This window comes from Kogia breviceps, chromosome 2, assembly GCF_026419965.1.
Source record: "Kogia breviceps isolate mKogBre1 chromosome 2, mKogBre1 haplotype 1, whole genome shotgun sequence".
Lineage (NCBI taxonomy): Eukaryota > Metazoa > Chordata > Mammalia > Artiodactyla > Physeteridae > Kogia > Kogia breviceps.
In genome coordinates this window covers 26956164-26972227 of record NC_081311.1, presented here as the reverse complement: position 1 = coordinate 26972227, position 16064 = coordinate 26956164, and the positions used below count along the sequence as shown (strand labels likewise).

General features: G+C 39.5%; 1 protein-coding gene across 19 annotated transcripts in view; it reads right to left on the bottom strand.

Annotated features, from left to right (window-relative positions):
• The window catches only part of ARMH3 (armadillo like helical domain containing 3), a 181164-nt gene that overhangs the window by 141458 nt on the left and 23642 nt on the right, over positions 1–16064 (bottom strand). For 16 of the 19 annotated variants that reach the window (XM_067024822.1, XM_067024831.1, XM_059054092.2 and 13 more), the window contains 8 exons: positions 14040–14096; positions 13784–13930; positions 11769–11876; positions 8063–8155; positions 7241–7315; positions 7070–7156; positions 2483–2539; positions 516–559 (listed from right to left, as the gene is read on the bottom strand). In XM_067024822.1, the coding sequence (XP_066880923.1) occupies positions 516–559; positions 2483–2539; positions 7070–7156; positions 7241–7315; positions 8063–8155; positions 11769–11876; positions 13784–13930; positions 14040–14096 (668 nt within the window). The remainder of the gene's footprint in view (positions 1–515; positions 560–2482; positions 2540–7069; positions 7157–7240; positions 7316–8062; positions 8156–11768; positions 11877–13783; positions 13931–14039; positions 14097–16064) is intronic. The other 3 variants (XM_067024827.1, XM_067024826.1, XM_067024825.1) reach the window with 1 other exon arrangement.

Below are 16064 nucleotides of genomic sequence, written 5' to 3'. Positions count from 1 at the left end.
AGCATCAATGAAAAGAGCCCCCAGAATAGACAGGGACTCTAGGAAGCTGCAGTTGATTACTGATGAAAAAGAAGTATCTGTCAAACTAGAACTAATTCAGTGCTTTCTTTTTTTTTTAAGCATACAAAAAAAGCAGTGTTTCACAACCTTTTTTACATAGAAAATGGTATTTATATGATACATTGGGCTAAATGGAAGAGCCTGCCTATGGCTGGAAAACTAGTTAAAATGCTCTGCAATAAAATACCAAAGGTTGCATAAGAATGTTTGAATGTAAGAGTTGCTTAAACAAAAGATGGACACTAACGTGGTGGCTACTTCTCCCCAGTGTTAAAAACAACTGCTGCTAAAGCCATCAAGCCCAGCTAGAACAAATGCATCTGCCAGCAGCTGTACCTCTAAATACTCTTCTAGGATAGGTAAGAGACATACCCAAGAACTCTTAACAAAACTGTTTCCTACTCAACCAATTCAAACGAAAATTAGACCCTTCCCTTCTGGAAAGGTGGACTTACCTGTTATACTCAGATAAAGCTTGAGCAATCACAAGCCCCATTCCCTAGAGAGAAAAAAGATAGCACAGCTGAAATAAGGGGCTGTTGGCAATACTATGACTAGACCATGCAAAACACTAATTACAGCGCCATGGTCCAAGCCCAAAAAGTTCTACCTGAAAGTAGGCAACAAGGACAGGAATTCTGAGAGACATTGTCAAAGGATCAAAAGGAACTTCTTTGGAAAGATTTTTCTGATCTAATTATCTTACTTAAGGTTTCCAGATACAATTAAAATAGAGTAACAAGGGATGAAACAGACCAGCCCAGACCACTGACAATTTCACTGGGCTCATTTTCACCTCAAAAGAAAAGACTGAGTTAGAATCTTCAAACAAAAAAGCTCTGGGAGCGAATGTCTCTAAAACAACCCATAATAAAAGTGACAATGAGTCCCACGTTAAATGAAGGTGCAGGGACTTTGCTGGTGGCGCAGTGGTTAAGAATCCACCTGCCAATGCAGGCGACATGGGTTCGAGCCCTGGTCCAAGAAGATCCCACACGTCGTGGAGCAACTAAGCCCATGCGCCGCAACTACTAAACCTGTGCTCTAGTGCCCGTGAGCCACAGCTACTGAAGCCCACGCACCTAGAGCCCATGCTCTGCAACGAGAAGCCACCACAATGAGAAGCCTGCACACCACAACGAAGAGTAGCCCCGGCTCGCCACAATTAGAGAAAGCCTGGGCGCAGCAACGAAAACCCAATGCAGCCAAAAGTAAAATTAATTAATTAATTTTTTTTTTTTTTTTTTAAAGAAGAACCTCTCATTGCTTCCCCAACATTGATTAAAAAAAAAAAAAAAAAAAGAATCCGTCTGCCAACGCAGGGGACATGGGTTCGGGCCCCGGTCCAGGAAGATCCCACACGCTGCAGAGCAACTAAGCCCGTGCGCCACAACTACTGAGCCTGTGCTCTAGAGCCCGGGAGCCACAACTACTGAGCCTGCGTGCCACAACTACTGAAGCCTGCACACCTAGAGCCCGTGCTCCACAAGAGAAGCCACCGCAATGAGAAGCCCGCACACCACAATGAAGAGCAGCCCCTGCTCACAGCAACTAGAGAAGGCCTGGGCGCAGCAAAGAAGACCCAATGCAGCCAAAAATAAACAAATAAATAAATTTATTTTAAAAAACAAAGTCAAGCTACTCTCAGGCCACAGGAAAACAGGAGTGTAATGGGAAGAAGCATCCAATAAATATTAAAGTAATTTATCAACATTCCCCCTAGAAACTGCTAAGCATATCACAAAGATCAATTAAGGGCACAAGGATGAATCGTGTGCTTTTTTTTCAGAAGAGAAATTAGAAGAATGAAGAGGGCAAGACGGAAAAAGAATAAAACCAGACACCTGGTCATCTTCTTCCTCCCTATATTCAGAGATCAGATGTTATTTCCCAAACCTCCATGGATATATGTAGCAGATATATATCATCCTCCATGTTTCAGCTTCACCAAGGCAGGCTATAAATATAATCTGGCTGATTCTACAAGAAGAAATCTCAAAACATTTAGTCATCTAAGCCTTCTTTTTTTTAAATTTCAGCTTTATTGAGGTATAATTGACACACAAAATTATAGGATATTTAAAGTGTACATCATGGTGATCTGACGTACCAACTAAATCTTATTCTTAGAAATGTAACTTCTTGACTCTGTAGGATAATCAACCTCAGCACATTACAACATGAAATATAACTGACCATTTCATCATGATTAGCAAGCAAATATCCCCTCACACCGTCCTTCCATGATGAGAAAATAGAAAACAGTAAGACAGTAGCACTGATGCTCTAAAAAGAAATACCTATTCCCTCTTTATAACCAGATGAAATTAACACAATAGCTCTCTACTCTCTGTTCTAAATATCTACTAAAGGCCACCAAAGGCAAGTAATTAAAACAATACACAAGGATCCAGATACTCACATTGAGAGTGGCTTCATCATCCACAATAGACAGCTTCACAATATAAGGATTCACAGACTATTAAACAAGAGAAGAGACTCCAGGTGAGTGTGACCTAGTTAAGAACCCATTAGCTATTTAACAAAGTGTTGACAAAAATGCTTCCATAAGAGGTGCTCTCTCTATAGTGATACTCGTAATACCTATGCCCAACTATCTTGCCAGGTGACTTCCTCCATTTCCAGTAAATCTCTCAGTGTGCATGGGCATTCACCAAGCGCGCGCGCGCACACACACACACACACACACACACACACACACACACACACACCAGTTCTATTCAACCCACCTTTTCCTCTAGACTGAATCAGCTCAGGCCTATGTCTGCTATTTCTCCCATCTTTTCCTCTTATTTGTTTCTAAGAAGTAAGTGAACGCTCCACAACACTCACTTTGTCCTATCCTGCCAATAATTTACTGAGTCCATAGGGACAGCTGTCTTTTGGGGAGCATAAAAGCTCCCTTGCCATAAGGCACAAACCTATAAGTTGCTAACTTACACTCTCATCCCAAAAGCTCCCTAACCATTCCACAAACTATATCCAAGGACTGATTCACCCACCCGTAAAACAAAGCCACCTTGGGGGTGGAAAGTGGCAGCTGCTTAACAGCCAGAGAGGCCATTTATAGATCCAATACCCAAATAACACTGCAGGGGAACTGAAAAAAAGATGTAATTACCCAAACTACAATCTGGTCATGACACTGGGATTTAATGATTGTCCCATCACTTAAAATATTGGAAGATTTCTTGAGTTTTTCCAGATTCAATCTCAGCTAGGCAGCATATGGAAATAGGTATATATTTAAACTCATTAAGCAACTGGGCCATCTCCTACCAGTGGGATGAGAACCAATGATGTGCTCACCTTGAAAACAACCCCTGCATAGTATGTAAGGAAAGACCTACTACAGATCAGGCACCAATTCTAACCCAGGGGAAGCTAGAAACAGTAGTTCTCAGATTGGCAGTTTTTTCAGCAACCAAGAAACATTACTGAGAAACTTGGAAACCCAACTGAAAGGCTAACCCCCCGCCCCACAGACCTTATTAATCAAGTTTCTGAGGGCATCTTTCGAATGCCAACTGGGAATAGAGAAGGAGAAGCTTTGTTTTTTAACAGCCCAAATGTTTACAAGGTTTTCTACAATACAATTCAAGGAGGTAAAACTCACTCCATTCGTTACTTGATCTGACAGAGCAAGGCTCTAAATACTTCTTCCTATAACAGTCAAATCCTGCTGACGCTACAGATTTCAGACAACATCCAAAGCAAGTGGATCCTTGGAACTGAAAATCAGCAGTAGGCTGACCTTGAGATGCCATCAAATGAGAACAACAGTAGAAAGAACAGGCCACTGTCTCTTGGCATAATTTTTGAAAAGTCCTAGTTACCTTCCCAAAAGTAGACTGTCTTAAGTAATAATAAGGACCATCTGATTACCAAGAACAGCCTATGCATTAGCAACAGTTGAGGAAAAGGCAAGGTGGCTAAAATCAAGGGTTTGAGTTCTAGATCCTTGACTTATCAATTGCAACAAGTTAGGCATGTTAGTAAACCTAAGCTCCATTTTCTCATCTGTAAAATGGGGAAAAATATTTTCTTCCTTGGGGTTGCTATGAGACTTAAATCAAGTAAAATCCTTAGCACAGTATCTGGCATATGATAAGGGCTCCATTACTGGTAGCTATTTTTTTTTTTCCTTTGACATTTTTATCACAGTCAAAGGAAGATCTGTGGGGAAAAAAGAGAGAGAGAAAGAAAAAGAGAAGGAACAACTTACAACAGGACATAATAAACAATTTTGTAATTTCTGGGAAACATCATGTTCAGGGCAGCAGTTGGAGGCTGAGTCACTTCATCTCAGAAGACCTGGCCAACCCAGAAGGCCAAGATCTTAATGCTGTGAAAATTTCTATTCTAACAGACACTGATTTTCCTTAACACTATATACCTGTTGTGGTCATGTTTTAAAACTCAAGGCAATCTACTTTTCATCAGCAAGACAGGATTACAGACTCAGTCAGCCTTCACAGAATCACTCTAATAGGGTCCAGCCTTTACTTGATCTAAACCATACTTAACAAATTTCATTGCTCTACCCTAGACCTTTTTTTTTGTTTTGGCCTCCTCTATCTATTGACATGAAATTACTAAAATGGAATGCACTATTTGAAGTGAGGAAGAACTACTTCCATTCCTTAAGTCCAACACCTAATCCCCCTTCTCTGTGTTTAGCTGGACACCAAGCCTCTCTGGTGCTCTCTGCACCTTTCTGGAAAGGTTACAACTTACCCCACTGGTCATGGGATCAACTGTGGTGGTAACTAGAATGTTGTTCTCCCTAGCACACCCTCTCGTATTTTGCATAAAACTTCACCAGCTTTTGGTTTTGCTATGTTCATCTGGAATTCCTCATGCTCCTGTCAAAAACCTTCCTGCTCCATGGTCACCAGGTTTCCTTAATGGTTTCTGGTGATTGACTTATATCAAAAGCTGCAAAGCCCAGATAAATTATGCCTACCAGCTTGCCCTCACCTACTGTATTAATTCTTCTGGGGTTTCTGACAGACTAGAGATGCATACCCCACTCCAGAAATATGGTTTTCTCCAGTTCCTTGGCCATGTCCAGTTTTTCAGGCTGATATTTCAGAAAGTCTTACTGGGCTGAACCAGGGTTCAGTTCACATTTAGAGAATCCAAGCCATTGCCTCAGAGTGGCCTGCATCCAGCAGAATGTTCCGAAAATATTCATTACTGATGATGGCTCTTTCCTTTCACGCATAACTCGCTTTAACTACCTTCAGCATTTTTCCTCAGCTATTTTTCCTGCTGTTGTAATAAGGCCCCAGAGGCCATTACACATGACAGAGATCAAAATGGCTACCATGCCGGCCCTTCCAGATCACCAGCAAAACAGGTGTTGGTGATAAATTACTTATTTATTAGTAGCTCTGTACACCATTTGTCAGTTCCTCCAAGACAATGAAAGCGATCAACTCCTGGGATTTATAACACATTAACGTTGCTCCACATATTCCAGTCCTTCTTTAAGTATTCCTTTCTCAGAGCCAGCCTTTCTTTCATATCCCTATTTATAAGAATAAGCTCCATATTTTATGTTACCCATCACTTTTGACCTGGCTAGTAATCATATCAAAAATCACTAAGTGAAGATCCAGAAGCTCAAAAATGAAAACATTCCCTCCAGCTAGCCCATTTCTCATAGTATTGCTACTTATTAAATGAAGAAAGTCAAGTTGCCTCAATGCAGCTCCTGACTTCTGGGTTCAGTAAAGTACTCCTAGTGTCCAGGACCCAGTGCCAAGTGCTCCCTATTCCTACAAAGCAATCCCCAGTAAGGTCCCTGGTCTTCCCTAAGTGGGCCTCTTCCTTTTCTGTGTATTCTACCTTTTGAGGGGAATCAAGTAGATGCACCAATCCAAGTATAAATCTCTGAGTTCACCTCTTTACCTCAAAAGCTATAAATCTATCCCTGACTAATTTAGAGGCAAAAAGAACTCCAGAATTAATATGGATAAGGCTCTGTCTTCAACTCCCATCAAAATCAGAAAGAGTCCCCAGACCAACAGTTGATATTTATCCAAGTGGATTGATTGCATTGCAGAAATCCAATATATAAGTCCAATCTTTCAAAATAGATGCATTAGGTCAGTGGTTCCCAATCCTGGCTGATCATCACGTTCAAAAGGAGATCTTAAAAAATAAGAAAGATATCTAGGTCTCACCCCCTAAGAGATTCTGATTTGGTGTGTAAAGAGTAAGGCCCAGGGACTTCCCTGGCGGTCCAGTGGTTAAGACTCTGTGCTTCCACTGCAGGGGGCATGGGTTCGATCCCTGGTCAGGGAACTAAGATCCCACATGCCACACAGCACAGACAAATAAGTAAATAAATAAATAAAATAAAGAGTAAGGCCCAGAAATGTCTTCTTTTTAAAAAGAACCACTGAGGGACTTCCCTGGTGGCGCAGCGGCTGGCTGCCTGCCTGCCAATGCAGGGGACACGAGTTCGATCCCTAGTCCGGGAAGATCCCACATGCCACGGAGGAACTAAGCCCACACACACACAAGCCACAACTACTGAAGCCTGCACACCTACAGCTCATGCTCCGCAGCAAGAGAAGCCACCACAATGAAGAGTAGCCCCCGCACACCACAACTAGAGAAGCCTGCACGCCACAATGAAGATCCCAGGTGCCGCAATTAAGACCTGATACAGCCAAATAAATAAATAAATATTTTTTAAAAGATAACTAGGTGATTCTAATGATAAACTGGGTTTGGGAACCATTACATTAAGAGAGATTTACTCACTTTATTAGAAGTTACCCCACAGGATTCCTTTAAACAGCTATATCCTCTACCTCAGGCATCTAATATAGGACTTTAGAATTGGTTTATCAAAATTAATCTATAAACCATTTACCAAGAACATGTCTTCTACATTAAGCAAAATCCTCTAGGACTGGCCACATTTAGGAAGATTATAGAAAGGTAACAGCTCTCCATTAAGGGAACCACTTACCTCATATTTTCTGTAGTTCACCAGCAAAGCCAAGAGGACTACAGCATCATACCCATGTTCCCTACGACTTGGCGGGTGGGAGAGTATCTGTAACCAGAACCAGAAATGGTGAGAGTGCTTGAGGAGGTGGTTTACCCAAAAAAGAAAGAGGTGACAAGGGAACTGACCTACCTGTAAAATTGCTTCAAATATGCTGTTGATCATTACATACTCCAGGATAGTGTTCTGGCTGATGTTATCTGTCACCTGAATATAATAAAAGGCTATTTAAAGTCTATACTAAGACACTCTGATATCTCATATATATCTCCTCACCTAGTATCTAAGAAAAACAGAAATGTTAAAACATTCTACTAGATACTTAGCAGATCTTAAAGCACCCCCAAAGCCACCTAAGCCTGAATAGACAAGACACTAGAAGGGTAAAAAATTAGCAACTTAAAACTTCCTAAATCTTTGAACTTCTCATTGTTTCTCTCATACCCTCACAAAAGCATTTGCTTAACAGCTTCTTGGGTTTCATTCCCCAGATGCACAGGAAGAACTTTATGATCCAGAAGTCTTCAAGCAGTGGCAGGGAAAGGAAACCACCTGAAGTAAATGAATAATACCCTACCCTCCTCCCACTACAAGGTACAGGTCAGCTTCCAGCTATAAAATCAAAGTCAGAACAAATAAAAATATTCAGAATCACAAAAACTGTTTCCAAATGAGACCTGATGAGAAGGGCAAAATCTGACAATCCAGAAGAAAGCACTTCTCCAGGACTGGTACAGGTTAAAAATGTCAACAGTTGCTCCAAAAAGCAACTTCTAGGAAGTGAAAGCCCATACAAATAACTTCTTTCTACACAAACACAACAGAGTAATGTAATGGCCCAGTAGAGATTTTTTTTTTTCTCTTTTCCTTTCTAACTTTGGGCTCAAGAATTCAAATTTGCCCCTGCTGTGAACTTATGCCCTTGACAAAGAAACATATAGATAAGTCACTTACAGTCACTAAGCAGAGGAGAAGTTTCAGACATAAGCTCTTCAGACTTTCAGAACCTTCTGCACAAAGCAATGAATCCAAACTCTCCATCAAGTTCTGAGAAAGAGATCCATTAAGTATTAAAACACATCAAAGAACATCTCCACCATGTCTTTGTCAAACTCTGAGTTATGTTATGTAGGATAATGTGAATAACATACAATGAAGCAACCATATCATTCCCTGAGGCCTAGGCCTTGCAAGACTAGACATAAAAAAGGAAGACTTCTAACTAAGTCTAGCTATTTTGGGAAAAACGCTTTAGAACAACCGCACAGAAAAATAAAGAATTTACTATTCCAGCAAATGAATGTTTGCAGCCTATCACCCTCATATAAAACTTCAGATTAGAATGAAATTTTTTAAAAGATTAATAACAGTTAAATAATATACAAATTAAAAACAAATAATAAACTAAATAAAATTAAATTATATTAAATAAATTTTAAATAATAAATTAAACAAATGATTAAGTTAAAGGTTAATAATAATGGTTAAACAACTAGGTATGTTTCATTATTTGATAAAGAAAGCATATCACTTGATGCAGGCACACTGAACAAACAACAAAGAGATAACATCACTACTAGCTATTCACTGGCCATATGCACTATCCAACAAAGCTAGCTCATATCCATCCTGGTCGATTCTACTAGACAATGTGATTAGAGTTTAACACTTGTACTAACAAGCAACTGTTTTATCCAATGTAGTCAAAACATGAAACCTTTAGATACTACAAGGAAGAAAAAAAGAAATATTTTACATTAAATAAAGGAGGAAAATGAACGGAGAATAAGGAGTTAGCAGGACTTCCCTGGTGGTTCAGTGGTAAAGAATCCACCTTACAATGCAGGGGACGCTGGTTCGATCCCTGGTCAGGGAACTAATATCCCACATGCCATGGGGCAACTAAGCCTGCACGCCACAACTACTGAGCTCTCGCGCCTCAGTGAGAGAGCCCGCGTGCCGCAAACTACAGAGCCCATGCGCTCTGGAGCCTGCGCGCCACAACTAGAGAGAGAAAACCCGCAGGCCACAACTAGAGAGAAGCCTGTGCACAGCAATGAAAGATCCCACATGCTTCAACGAAGATCCCGTATGCCACAACTAAGACCTGATGCAGTCAAAAATAAATTAAATAAATAAATAATAAATAAATAAATAAATCTTAAAAAAAAAAGGATTTAGTGTGCTAGAAGGTCAAGTGAAGGTTCAAAATAAGCTACTTCAGTTCAATTCAACAAATATGTAGTAAGAGTCTACTATATGCTAAATATTATGCTTTCAAAGAAAATAAGAAAAAAATAAGACAATGACCCTTGCTCTCAAGGTGTTTTTAGTCTAATAGGACAGAAAAACAAATAAACAGTTTTAATGGTTACTATAACAGTAATATATATGGAGGAAGGGAATTAGCTCAGAAGTTACCTATTCCAGGACTCCTCAGGGACAGGCTGTATTTTGAAAAATCAGTAGGAATTAATTAAAACTTGAGGAGGAAAGGAATTCTAGACAGGCATTAGCATGATCAAAGACACATAAAGGATGAAACAGCCCTGGACATGCAGTTGGAATACAGGCATTTTGTTATTATAGAAGTATAAAGAGTGAGGCACAGTGATGAGAGATGCGATTTGAGAAATAAATAGAAAGAAGATCACAAAAATTTTATAAGGCTAATGAGGGAGTTTGGTCTTTATCCTTTTAGTGATAGGAAACTAATGAAGGGTTTTAACCAAGAAAGATTTGAGTGTTAAGTTACATCACTATGCTGTCAGTGTGGATGACAGATTTAAAGATGGTAAGGCTGGAGAGAGGGAGACAAAAGAAGACTAACCTATCAATTTTCTGAGGATGGTTGCCATGTCTTATTTGCCTCTGTATCCCCGATGCCTGGCACAGAGGAGCATAACAAATGTTTGTCAAAAGAATGAAGGCATCACTGCAATAGTTCAGGGATAATGGGGACTTTGGCAGTAGGGGGAAAAAAAAAAACCAGATATGAGAAGCATGAGCTGAGGTAAAATTACCTGAACATGGTGATAGTCTGGATATGAAAGATGAGGGATAGGAAAGAGTCAAGGGTGACTCTCAGGTTTTTGGCTTGGGGAACCGGGAAGACAGGTATCCCCCATTGACACAGAATGAATGAGGAAGAACAGAAGTAGAGAAAACAATGAGTTCCATTTTGGATATGCCAAACAAGAGGTACTTAGGTATGTGTAAGTGGGTATATTCAGCAAGTGCTTAAAGGAACAGGTCTGAGGCTCAGGAGGAATTAAGGCTAAAGATAGAGACTTAGTAATCAGCAGTATATAGGCAGTAGTGAAAACTGTAAGAATGAAAAAGATATCTGGGATTTTACATATATATATAGAGAGAGAGACTGTAAAAAGTTAGAATTAAAAACTGACTCCAGATACTAAATCTTTGTGTATTCCTAATTGCATATTTATAATTTTTTTAAAAATAGATTTATTTATTTATTTATTTGTGGCTGCGTTGGGTCTTCGTTGCTGCACATGGTCTTTCTCTAGTTGCAGTGAGTGGGGGCTACTCTTCATTGCAGTGCATGGGCTTCTCACTGCGGTGGCTTCTCTTGTTGTGGAGCACAGCTCTAGACATGCGGGCTTCAGTAGCTGTGGCTCGTGGGCTCTAGAGCGCAGGCTCAGTAGTTGTGGCACACAGGCTTAGTTGCTCCGTGGCACATGGGATCTTCCTGGACCAGGGACCGAACCTGTGTCCCCTGCATTGGCAGGCAGATTCTTAACCACTGTGCCACCAGGGAAGTCCCACATATTTGTAACTTTTAAAAAATAAACTAATCACTATAAGGATTCTTTGGCATACAGATTTCTTTATTTTAAATGTAGTGAATGAGAGAAGACAGGTTCTTCAAAGTTCATATTATGAACAACATTCGTTCAAGATAGTGACAAATACTGCAAATCAGGTATCTCATAAGGGACTTGTATCCAAAATATATAAAGAACTCTTACAACTCAACAATAAAAAGACAAATAATTCAATCTACAAACGGGCAAAGGATCTGAATAGACATTTCATACACACACACACACACGTACACACATTGCTGGGGAAAATGTAAAATGGTACTGCCACTTTGGAATTTCCTCAAAATGTTAAACATAGAATTACCATATGAGGGACTTCCCTGGTGGTGCAGTGGTTAAGAATCCGCCTGCCAATGCAGGGGACACAGGTTCAAGCCCTACTCCAGGAAGACCCCACATGCCACGGAGCAACTAAGCCCATGCGCCACAACTACTGAGCCTGTGCTCTAGAGCCCAGGAGCCACAACTACTGAAGCCCGTGCACCCTACAGCCCACGTGCTGCAACTACTGAGCCCATGTGCTGCAACTATTGAAGCCTGCATGCCTAGAGCCCAAGCTCCACAACAAGAGAAGCCACCACAATGAGAGTTCGCGCACTGCAATGAACAGTAGCCTCCGCTCGCCACAACTAGAGAAAGCCAGTGCACAGCAAAAAAAAACCCAATGCAGACAAAAATAAATTTTAAAAAAACAAAATTCAATCATCTATGTCTGAGTCCAAATCTTCCAGTGCATCTAACTGTCTGCAGATGATCCATGAACAGCTGTTAGAAGCAGACATCCACAGGCACATCTACAGCTTATGTCTCACCTTCATGCACAGCTCCGCCTTGTCAAAGCCCATCAGCATGTTGATAATGTCAAACCCAGAGGTAGACTTATTTTTTTGATGGACTCCTCGAATGAGTGCACACAAGGTCTGCAGAGATGAAAGAAAGAATTCTTTCTAGAAAGGAAGTCTCAAAATGCAAAGGGCATTGGATCAGTAGCCTCACACTGCAACCTCAGAACCTTCTCCTTACACAGCTGACATTCAATTGCTCTTTCTCTGAGCTCCAAAACACAGTCTGGGTCTTAATATGTGCAAAATCCAGAAATGAAAAGAGGAACAGCAACTGAAACTGTTGTCATCCTCTTTTTTTATTCTTTTCTGGCCATCCAGTTTTTAAAAATTACACTGCAGACAAAGACTGGAACGTGATATTCAAAAATAAGAAACAGTTCTTGAGTTTGAATCATGGGATTGGTGGAGCTTTCCTTTATTTAAAATTAGTTTTAGAATTTACATAATAGTTTATCATTTTTAATAACTACAGAAGTCCCTATATGATAACAACCAATCAATTCAAATCTTAAAAATTCATTACAATCCCCATCCACTACTTACTAGCTGTGTGAGCCTGGACAAATTAGTTAACTTTTCAGTGCCTCATTTTTCTCAGCTATAAAATGGGAATGATAATAATAGCATTAACCTCATAGGGATGTTGTGATGGCTATGTGAATTAATACTGTAAGGCACTTAGAATAGTCCCTGGAACTTTGTTAAAATTCCTGGAGTAGTGCCTGGAACTTAACTTTGTTACAGCTCAATAAATATCAGGTATTATAATAATGTACTATATTTTTAATGGGTCACCAAGTGGCTTAATGTCAATTTATTTTCACTGGACTAAAATCAGTTTATGATTCATGCCCCCACAGTGAGCCTCTGTAATTACAGGAAGTACAATTTCCAACTTCATTTCAACTTTCAATTAATGAGTCTCTACAACTGTGATGCTCAAAATGTAGAATTTATTGTCCAAGGGTTAACAAAGCTATAGGATAAACATGGTCCCTCTTTCTGGGGCATCAGCTCAAGAGGTAATTTCTACATTTTACAGATGAGAAAACTGGGGCTCACAAAGTGATCTGCCCAACTTGTAAGTTAGAAACTTAAACCCAATCTACCAAAAGTTCCAATAAAATCCTTTATGCTGTCATCAGTTCTTCATATTCTAAGCCTGTCAATCACTACCCTAAATACTCAGCCCAATCTAGGCTACACTGGAGCTACCAGACTATAAACTCTAGAAATTTTGCCCATCATTCATTCAAAAAAATTTACTTTTAGAATGCTATTTGCCAGGCACTGTTCTACACACTAGGAACAAAGCATTGAATAATACTGCCTTTGCCCTCAAGAAGCCTATAATGTATCCCACCAGCTCAATGCTTAGCATGTAACAGTAATTCAAGAAATAATGAATGTAGTTCAAGAATAATGAATCTTCCTCATGATCATGCCACTTAGCATTAATAATGATGCTTAATGTTTTGAGAGTTACATACCTTTTTGAGAATCTGACGAAAGCCCTCTCTCCAAAAAAAATGTGCATGTACACATAACGTACATTTACACATAAAATATTACATATAACTTCAGGGAGTCAAGAACCTTCTGAAACCTCACGTTAAGAAAATACTGTTTATTTAATTAAGAAAGTCTTCTGATTTTTGCTGTAGACTAATCAACCTTGCCAGAGTTTCCTCTCTCTCTCTCTTCCCGTCCTCAAGTAATAATAAAAATTCTGTCAAACAATCCGCCTTGGCATTAAATCAAATTATACAAATGGACAAGATTACTACTATAGGCATCAATTTGTTTAAACAGGAAGATGGCTAAACAAACATGGCATAGATGTTTGATTACTTAAAGAAATAAAGAAAAAAAAAAAGCAAGCCTCATACCTAAGGGCAATTTTAGGTTCCTCAAGTTCCATAGATGTATTACAATTTCTTTCTCCTATTAAACAAGACTTCCCCAGTCTCCCAGCCTTGTACCTGCAATGCATTGACCACTCGAATTGGATGCTCCTCTCCCAGAGCCTGGATGCAGTGCTGAAATAAGCAATTAATATTGTCCTTGATCTTCATTAACTCCTCACCATCAAGAGATTCCAGCTTGCCTTCTAGGTACTCTAAATTCACCTAATAAGGAAACAATAAGGGCCTGAGTGCATTTTTACTGCAGCACCTAGAACACATGTGAAGGCAATCTCAGTTACCAGGAAAATCCACAGGTGCCACCAAGTCTTACCTTCATAAGGAAGAGCTCCTCCCAAAATCGAGGACTGCACTTACTAGGGTCCTCTGTCTGAAACCAGAAGATAAGTATATTCAATATCCCCAGCTAACATCAAAGCATTAAGAACACATTTGAAAGGGTCACTACACATAATCAACCTTACCTTTCACAATTAACTTTGAAAATGCTTGGTCATTCCAAACAGCTAAAATAGGGAACATGTTTTGGGGGTTTTTTCCCAAATGGAAGACATTGTGCATGGATATATATTCCCTGCACCAAAAGTTAAATGGCTCAAAGAACCTCCCTCAAATCTTTCTCTTCTTAGCAAGAAAAGAACCTAGCCATCTGAATCAGTTAGTCATATTGTGATATATCCCCATTGTATTTGTATGGTGCTCAGTTTTCAAAGCCCATTCACATACATGAAATACAATGGCCCAGTGAGCCAGGTAGGGTAGGTATTATCATTATCCTCCTTTTAGGAAAGAGAGTCCACAAGACTTACACAAGTGCAGGAGCCAGAACCCAGATCATCTAAGTAATACTGCCATGATTTTTACAACATCCTGCTTCTCCACTTGCCCTCTCGTATGCATTTAGTCCTCTGTACAGAGCCAGTAATATTCTCTTTTCTTACTTCAAATTGGTCCATAATTAGCAAAATTATGGTGCTAAGATCCAAATTTTCTTAGCAATAATTTTCAAACAGAAATTCCTGGAAGTTAGAGGCTTCTGGTTAGTGAGTGAAATAAGAAAAAGAGAACCCTTACTTTACAGGAAAGCTAATGACATAAAACCAGTATGTCAATTGCCTGCTATTACGTTACCTTAAATTGACCTTTTAAAATTACTACCAAGAACTGTCTTCATTAGATAAGAACTTCTGATCAAATAAGAAAACATTATCCTAGGAATCTCCTCTGACTTTTTAATTGAGAATGACATAAAGAAGCAACATTTCTGGCCTTCTCATAAGGTTCTCATTTAGTGAATTCTTTCTATCCCTTTTGCTCAAGTCCTGCTCCCCAAGAGGGGCCACACATTGACCCTCACACTTCTGTAATATCATTTTGTTGTTTATATATGAAACAGGGAATTCATGGAGCTGGCATTTCCCATGCTCAAAGCTCCCTCAAGCAGGAGTCATATGTATACCAAACTTATTACTCAACATAGAAAGAGCCCTAATAGGATCCTAATAACCACTCATTTTCTCTGTATAGCCACCTATACTGCCCTGGGCAATTCTGTATTAATTGTCTGAATGTCAAACTTTGTCTCTAAGGCTTGCCAAGAATTAGATGTTTTATATGATCAAATTATTTATCCAAGGCCATGTGGCAAAGTTGAACAAGTAAGGACTCTGGAGTCACACACTAGGGTTCAAATCACAGCTCCTTCACTTTCTAGCTGTGACTGCCAGTTTTCTCATTATCATGCTCTTTTACATGACACATGTAAAAACATAGCCTTCTTGCAGTACTCTTGTCAGAATTAGAGCTAATGTATTTGGTGATGCATTTAGAACAATGTCAGGCACATAACAGGAACTCAAGAATCTCCCTCAAATTTTTCTCTTCTTAGTGAGAAGTGAACCTAGCCATCTGAATCCATTAGTCACATTATGATGCATCCCCATTGTATTTGAATGTTGCTCAGTTTTCAAAGCCCATTCACATACATGAAATACAATGGCCCAGCGAGCCAGGTAGGGTAAATATTATCATTATCCTCCTTCTAGGAAAGAGAGTCCACAAGATTTACACAAGATATGGTTAACTCCTTTTACAAGTATTACATGTTTTAAATGTTTACATGTACTACTTAAGACCAGGATTTCAGAAGTCAAGTACATCTGCAGGGTATCTAATCACTCTAACCTTCCCTGGTAGGGTACATTTTACAACACAGGCTTGGACCATGGTCAATAAGCAGTTCTGAAGACCCAAAGAAATCCCCTAATCTAATTGCTAATAATTCCTCAGTCTTCTCATAGAATTGCAAGATGAGATAGTCTAACTAAGCAATTGTTCT